An 8,494-nucleotide genomic window follows, 5' to 3' on the forward strand; every position below is an offset into this window, starting at 1 on the left:
ATCTTCAATTGTTTCCAGAAAATGCAGGTAGTTGGTGCTAGTCATGTCTTGACAGAAAGGCTGTTCTACAGAACATGGGAAGCCACACTAAAAGGCATGTTCTGAGTTTCTGACTGGTGGGCTCTGCTATTTTTGGAACTTCTTTCTTTCCATTTGCCATCTCCCCCATCACAAACCGTGAGGAACACTGTTTCTGTGAGGTGCAAGATATCTGCAATGAATCTCACTATGTGTTTCCTCAGCACACCCCCTTTGGGGGAGGGAGCAAAGTTTGACAACATGCTGGGAGGAATGAAGTAGGAGACAGCCTTGGTGTGTGCCCATATATATGTCACACTGAAGACCTCCAAGGGTCATGTGAAGTCTGTAGGCCCAGGGTGACACACATGTTCTGTAATTTTATGCAGAGGTGAGTAGGAGGATGCCCTATTGAATATTGCACACTTTACTTCCAAGAAAGCATGTGTAAAAATGGGGAAACCAACAACATGGTAAAGAATAAGCAACATATAATGAAGCAAACATGAGGGATTTTTTCAAGCTGTCAGAAATTAGTCAAGTGAGGTTTAAAGTGTTCTGATGGAAAGACACTGGCCAAATCACAGAGGGAGTGGAAATATTTCCTTGAGAACTATTTTCATATACAGGCTGAGACCATTTCATTAGGCCCCCTTGTGCTTCAGTGGAGCGCATATAAGTGTGCCCTGCCCCATTACGTCCCCAGTTCTGCCCCAGTCCTGCCTTCTTCTGGGTCCAAAAGGATCTGTGCATCATCAATCACACATCAATTAGACGTGGCTAAAATGATTGCCATTTGTACTAAAGACTGTGATTACAGTGGTACCTCGGTTAAGAACTTAATTGGTTCTGGAGGTCTGTTCTTAACCTGAAACTGTTCTTAACCTGAGGTACCACTTTAGCTAATGGGGCCTCCTGCTGCTGCTGCGCCACCGCAGCACGATTTCTGTTCTCACCCTGAAGCAAAGTTCTTAACCCAAGGTACTATTTTTGGGTTAGCAGAGTCTGTAACCTGAAGTGTCTGTAACCCGAGGTACCACCGTATAGGCATTCTAGGGTTGTCATGTTTTGAAGAGCAAAAAAGGGGACACATTTGCCGACTTCTGCTTGTAACTATGGATCACTATGACGACTCTTATCATGAAAAAGAGGACATGTCCTGGGGAAAGAGGGCATATGGAAACTCTAGACAGCACCATCTTGATATGTGGACATGATTTAATGAAAGCTTTGTCAGGAGGCAAAGTATTACCAGTTTGCCATGCCAGTACCAAACAAATCGTGAAGTTGAGGCTCCAATACTTTGGCCATCTCATGAGAAGAGAAGACTCCCTGGAAAAGTCCCTGATGTTGGGAAAGATGGAGGGCGCAAGGAAAAGGGGACGACAGAGGATGAGATGGTTGGACAGTGTTCTCGAAGCTACAAACATGAGCCTAACCAAACTGCGGGAGGCGGTGGAAGACAGGAGTGCCTGGCGTGCTCTGGTCCATGGGGTCACGAAGAGTCGGACACGACTAAACGACTAAACAACAACAACAACAACACCAAACAAATACATGGCCTAAATGCTGAGACATTAACCAATTTCACTTCTATACAGGTACAACCCATTTCATGGTGTAATGATGTCTGTCAACCAGGTTATAGCAAGAGAAAGAAGGAAGGGAAGCCATTTTGCTGCTATGATTGCCTTCTATGTCCAGAAGGGAAGATTTCAAACCAGACAGGTAAGAGAAGTCATGCCCATATTATTTTTCCCTCTAGGACATAGTTTTACATTCATGTTTACAGACCCCCATTTCCTTCATATTTAAAAGGAATAGTTCACATGAGTGGATAGAGTATAATATGGCAAGTGAATATGGCAAGTGTGCTCTCATGCACAGCACCCAATTTCACCAGGACAAAATGAAATCAAATGAAAATAATTGCAAAAAATCCAAACATCAGAATGGAGGTTATGCTAATTCTTTTTGTAATGTTTAATAAAAGTTTGGTGAAAAACTAGATTTTTTTTTAAAAAAAATTAACCAAAATCCAGACATCTACTGAGCTTCAGGTTACCTTTCCTGTCTTCATACCCCTAAATTCTGGATTCTTCTTAAATCATTGCTTTGTGTAGATATTTAAAAAAAGAAAAAGTAACATTGCTTGAAAATTATGTGAACTGATTTTGAGCTAGCAGTTCTCTTTCAGTTTTAAAGAGATATTTCTGTAGTGCACTGAATGCAAACTTCACTGCAATGAAAAAAATGTTTCTTTCTTTAGACATGGAGTACTGTTTGATGTGTTCAGATGGTCAATATCCAAACAAAGGCCAAGATTTATGCATTCAAAAGAATATCAGCTTCTTGTCCTTTGAAGAACCTTTGGGGATCGCTTTAGCTGCTTTTACTCTTTCCCTTTCTTCCATCACAGCTTTGGTGCTGGCAATCTTCATTCAGCACAAAGACACTCCCATAGTCAAAGCCAACAACCGGAGCCTCACCTACACTCTCCTCATCTCCCTCCTGTTCTCCTTCCTCTGTGCTCTGCTATTCATTGGCCGACCTGAGAAAGTGATATGTCTGCTTCGACAAACCACTTTTGGCATAGTCTTCTCCGTTGCAATTTCATGTCTTTTGGCCAAAACCATTATTGTGGTTCTAGCTTTCATGGCCACCAAGCCAGGGTCCACTATGAGGAAATGGATAGGGAAAAGACTGGCTGCTTCTGTTGTTCTTTCCTGCTCCCTCATTCAAGCCACTCTTTGCACTGTGTGGCTAACAACCTCTCCTCCATTCCTAGATGTAGATATGCACACAATGGCTGAAGAGATTGTTTTGGAATGTAATGAAGGATCTGCCATCTTGTTTTACTCTGTCCTAGGCTACATGGGTTTCTTGGCCACTGTCAGTTTCACAATAGCTTTCTTAGCCAGGAAGTTACCTGACAGTTTTAATGAAGCCAAGTTTATCACCTTCAGCATGTTGGTCTTTTGCAGTGTTTGGGTGACCTTTGTCCCAACTTACCTTAGCACAAAAGGGAAATACATGGTGGCTGTGGAGATCTTCTCCATCTTGGCCTCTGGCGCTGGGTTACTGGGCTGCATTTTTGCCCCTAAATGCTATATCATTTTGGTTAAACCTGAGTTGAACAACAGGGAGCTACTGGTAAGAAGAAATAATTCAGGCATTAGAAACTAATAACCCCTAATTGTGATATTAGTTATTCCTGGGCTTGAAATGCCTCCTGAACTTTGTAGCCCTATTCTGTTGATGTTAAAGGTTTTGAAGGAGAACCACTTCTTCTTTTCATCATGTACACAGTAAAGATAAAGATAGATTGTGTTAGCTGTGCTTTATTGAATCTACATGCAATGTTTAAATCTTGGTAATGCACCCCATTTTTTTCCAATCCAATTCAAATCATTGTTTCACATTATCATTTATAGCTGCCAATTAGTCCTTTAAATTTTTTTGATTTGTATTAGATTTTACAAAAATGAGTTTATAACAATACCAAATACATATCCATATAAAGAGATTTCTCTGAGTCTCTGAGTCCCCATCTCTTCCATGGGTCCTAATGTGAACATTTTCAACTACATATTATTACATAATTGATATTTTATATCCATCCATATTGTCCATATTACCAGCTTCAAATTAGTCCTGATCTGCTGATAGGCACTGACTTCAAGCTTGCTGGTATTGGCTGAACTGCTGAGTTTTTGTTGGGGAGTTTTTGTTGGGGAGTTCCACATTGCGGTCGACCCCTGCTGGAAGCAAAACTAACACTGAGAAATGGAGCAAGTGTCCCCATATATTTTAATGTAGAGAGAGAGATCCTCTTGTCTCATCATGCCTTGGGTGCATGATTACCACTTTCAAGGTGCCTAGCACCACTCGCTATGATGAGTAGGAAGCACAGCCTGATTTCATTCAGCCAGTCTCCTGTGGTTTATTTTACGAAAGGATCAAGAGGGACAAACTTCCTCCAAGCACCTTATCCTTGTTCTCACACTACAGAAGCTGAAATCAATTTCTCTAGCAGTGTAGATTTTCCAGGGAATATTTACTCATACTTCCCCTGTTTACCACTGGAGCTACTGGTGGGCACATTTGTACTAACAGGCACCACACTTGGAGGTTCCTTTTGTCACTCTCAGCCCTGGGTGAGAAGTTGGGTGCTTCTAAGGATGTGTAGGTGCTACTGGACACATGGACATGCATTACAGATGGGGTTTTTTTAAAAAAGCAAGACATGGTTTAGCATGACATCTTCATGAAGACCCTGTTTTGCCTTTCCCCGTAAAAGTACTATGGTGTGGAGTTTGCCAAGATAGTTGGCTAGCCACCAGGAAGGATACCAACTTACAACTTTATTCCACAAAGCTGAAGAAAAGCACGCCACCTTTTTCAGTTGGCAATACAAGATGGGGGAAATGTTGACTACTCTATGGAACTGGAAGCTTCTGTCTGCTTTTTGAACCTCCTTCTTTTGTCAACAGCCTGATGTAGAAATTCTGCCCAGTTTCATGCCATGTATAGAGGTAGAAACTATGCAAAACTTTTCTTCTTTTATGCCAGTGTCTTCCTTACTTTAAGGCCTCCTTGACTTGATGGCTTCTTCTTGATGGCCATTAAATAAGAGGCTGCCCTATACCAAGCCAGAACATTGGTTCATCAGACTCTGTACCGTCTACACTAACTGGTAATGGCTCTCCATTGTTTCAGATGGGGATCCTTCATAGCCCAGCTTTGAGATAAAGGTGTTGGGACCAATGACATTGTGCACCCCTCCCTCTAAGTCTCTTGTTATTACAAATAATTTGCTATAAAAAAACTTTTTATGCAATATTATAAAACTTTTTTTCTTATTCCACCAAGTCTGATCATTTATCTATCTGTCATCTGCACAAGGTTTCCCAAACCTGGTATTCTCCAGATGTTTTGGACTTAAACAGCCATCATTCCTAATCATCAGCCATTCTGGCTGAGGCTGATGGGAGTTGGATTCCAAAACACCATTGGGGAAGGCTCTCTACACGATACTGGCAGTAGCAATCCATGGTTCCAGCCAAGAACCCAGCTGTAACTGGAAATACCAGCGACTGAACCTGCGACCTTGTGTATGCAAAACATGAACTACTATCTTTCCCTTCTTTGCCCAACAGACCACTAATTGGATTTCAAGGCTGAACAGAGAATTGATATGACATGTGAATGCCAGACGTAAAAATCAATCCCTCTCAGCCCTTGGATAACATCCAAGCCAACATGCAGGATGGCAACATTCATCCTTTCTTCTTCCAAGACACTCTTTGTAGCAATTTGGCCACTGCCCCATGGACATCCTTGTTCCTCAAGGTATAAATGATAGGGTTGAGAAGTGGGGTGACCACAATGTAGAAAAAAGCAATTTTCTTGTCACTGTCTGGAGTTGTCCCCGACCTGGGTCTCATATACATAGAAATAACAGTGCCGTAGAACAAGGTGACCACTGCCAGGTGGGAAGCACATGTAGAGAAAGCTTTGCTCCGACCTGCAGCTGACTTCATTTGTAACACAGAAGACAGAATGAGTCCGTAAGAGGTCAGGATAACAGAAAGGGGCACTAGAAGGATAATCACAGCTGCTCCAAAAACGACAGCCTCCGTAACACGGGTGTCAGCACATGCAAGTTTCAACACTACTGGCATCTCGCAAAAGAAGTGGTTAATGAGGTTGGGGCCACAGAAGGGGAAGCGAAGAGTGCAGGCCACATTCATCAGGGAGAGCAGGAAGCCGCCTGCCCAGGAGCCTGAGGAAAGCTGCAACTGGTGCCACTTATCCATGGCAACAGCGTAGACCAAGGGCTGGCAGATGGCCACATAGCGGTCATAAGCCATGGCACCAAGCAGAAGAGCTTCGGTGCTCCCCAGGGACAGCCCAAGGTACATCTGGGTCACACAACGGGCAAAGGAGATAGCTCCATTCCCAGACAAGAGATGAGCCAACATCTGGGGCACAGTGCAGGTGACATAACATATCTCCAGGCCAGAGAGTTGAGTCAGGAAGAAGTACATAGGTGTATGGAGGCGGGGGTCGGCCAGCACCAGCATGATGATAACCAGGTTCCCCAAAAAGGTAAATGAGTAGAATATGAGGATGACCACAAAGAGGAGAATCTGTGTCTTGCGGTGGTTGGAGAGCCCCACCAAGATGAACTCTGTGACGGAGGTGATGTTCTCAAATTCCATTCTAGCCTCCTCCCTGTAGAGAAAGGACAAATGTAAGAGACCGGGCACAATGGGACAACCATAAACTATCATCTCTCCCACAAAGCAGAAGGAAGGTTCTAATATGTTTTTAAACAATATGTTTTATCATTGATGATCTGTAATGTGTTTTTAATGTTGTACACTGCCTTGGGATCCTTGGGATAAAGGGTGGTATATAATTTGAAACTGAAATAACAACATAGCAGGTGAATGCTCTTAGTTGTGAGGACCACCCCCTATTTGACTCTCAAATATTCTTAGGTATTATTCTTTTGCATGATGATTTAGATAGTTTAAGCTCTGTGCACCAAGGTACCATGTAATACAATTTGGACCATGATGCTGATTATGTGAAGAGAAAGATTTAGACTGCAATCCCAACCCCACTTACCTTGGAGTAATTCCCACTTTATTCTATAGAGCTTGCATCTGAGTAGGCATGGCTAGCATTGCTCCTTTTATTACATTTCAGGTAAACAAAAATACATAATGACAAACAAGACACCTATAAGAAAACTTGACTGTACACTTAGTTCCAGCACTGCTTCTAAATGCACATGAAGAATGGGGAAAATATTGAAGATAAAGAAACAGCAATATGGAAAGGTCAACAAAGATAATGTATAGATTTTAAGTTACAGACCAAAAATGTTTAGATACAATACCAGTCCATAATGGACAGTGGAGATCTGGAGGAAGGACTGCTAACCTGTTTTCGCAGGAACCCCCCCCCCCCCTGAAAAATGGAAACTAAGCAACTGGGAATTGTTTTAGATTTAACCCCTCTCAGCTGCCTGTTATGTTCAATGGCACAGAGTGCATTTATCAGCTTCAGCTGGTGGCCCAGCTGTGTCCCTATCTGGGATAGGCGATAGCCTAACTTCTACCATCTATGCTCTGGTAACCTCTAGTTTAGATTACTGCAACAGGTTATATGTGGGGCTGCCTCTGAATATGGGTTAGAAACCTCAGATGGTGCAGAATTCAGCAGCCAGTGCTCACATGGGCAAGACTTATTCAGCATATAATGCTAATGCAAACATGTGTCCTTTTGGGGGTGGTGTATTTCCCCTCTTTTTTTCCACTGTGAGGTATGAGCAGCCACTTAACAGTTTCTGTTTGGGGGGCCCTCCAGATTTGGGTAATCCAATTCCTGTTTTCATCTGTCCCTGGTTTCTTCCGTTCTAAAGCTGAAATCGTATACACAGGGAATAAATCTGACTGAACTCTGTGGTGCTTATCTTAGAGTCGATCTTGCTCTTCATAGCCTACTCATTCATATATATGTATATGATGTGTGTGTGTGTGTGTGTGTGCGCGCGCACACACACACACACACACACTGATTCAGTGACTTGGAAGAAAAAGGGTGATGGGTGTTATCACCACTCTCATAATGTGCTGCCTGAGCACACTTTCCCTAGTGGTGGGGCTTCGAGTACTAAAGTACTGGGACAAACATTTGCACATATACAGTACATCTCTGTGGGTTTTATTTAATTGCATGGCTACATTGTCCCCTTTATAGTTCTCAGATTCTGAAGACCCTTTACTCCCATACCTGGGTCTATCTGGAGGGCCACAGGTTCCCCAACCCCGATTGAAAGGGTAGAAAGATTTCATTTGTTTCATATAAGCCTACTGCCCCAAGAACATCGAATGGTAGATCACAGAATTGGCAGGGACCGCAAGATGTGGGGTGGGGGTGGGAATCGGTGAAATGTCCAGGATTTTGAGGTTGCTTGCCTATGAAAACCTCAACAACTTCGAGTTTCATTTTCCAAAAAAAGGTGAATTGTGTCCTGAATTTTACTTCTAGAAATATGGCAACCCTACCACAACAGTCATCTAGTCCAACCCCTGACCTATCATGAAATGCTGGGGGGAAAACCTGTGCCAAAGCATTTGGCAAACTGTACCTCCAACTCAACAATTCTACCAAGGGTTCAGCTTACCTTCCTTTGTCCTCAGCCAGTCTGCACCTGCCTGCCTGCCTACTTACAACCAGCCTAGCAGATTGCACCACCTGTCAGCTTCTTCCTTGAATGCAGAAGAGAGAAGGGTGGAACAAAACTGGAATTAGTTGGCTTTGCCTGTCATTGGCCCTGGCTCCATATACCATTGCCCTCCCTACCTTTTGCCCTAAGAGTCTTAATGGGCACCAATCACCAGTTTCTCACGTGGAAAAAGAGAAGTGAGAACAAAACAGGATTATGAGAGGATTCCAAAGT

General features: G+C 43.0%; 1 protein-coding gene across 1 annotated transcript; it reads right to left on the reverse strand.

Moving 5' to 3' along the window:
• Positions 1-5,297: 5,297 nt before the first annotated feature.
• LOC114583368 (olfactory receptor 2D3-like) lies at positions 5,298-6,242 on the reverse strand. Its single transcript, XM_028704692.2, has one exon. The coding sequence runs from the start codon at positions 6,240-6,242 to the stop codon at positions 5,298-5,300; it is 945 nt and encodes a 314-aa protein (XP_028560525.1).
• Between the last annotated feature and the right edge of the window lie 2,252 nt (positions 6,243-8,494).

This window comes from Podarcis muralis, chromosome 13, assembly GCF_964188315.1.
Source record: "Podarcis muralis chromosome 13, rPodMur119.hap1.1, whole genome shotgun sequence".
In the NCBI taxonomy this organism is placed as follows: domain Eukaryota; kingdom Metazoa; phylum Chordata; class Lepidosauria; order Squamata; family Lacertidae; genus Podarcis; species Podarcis muralis.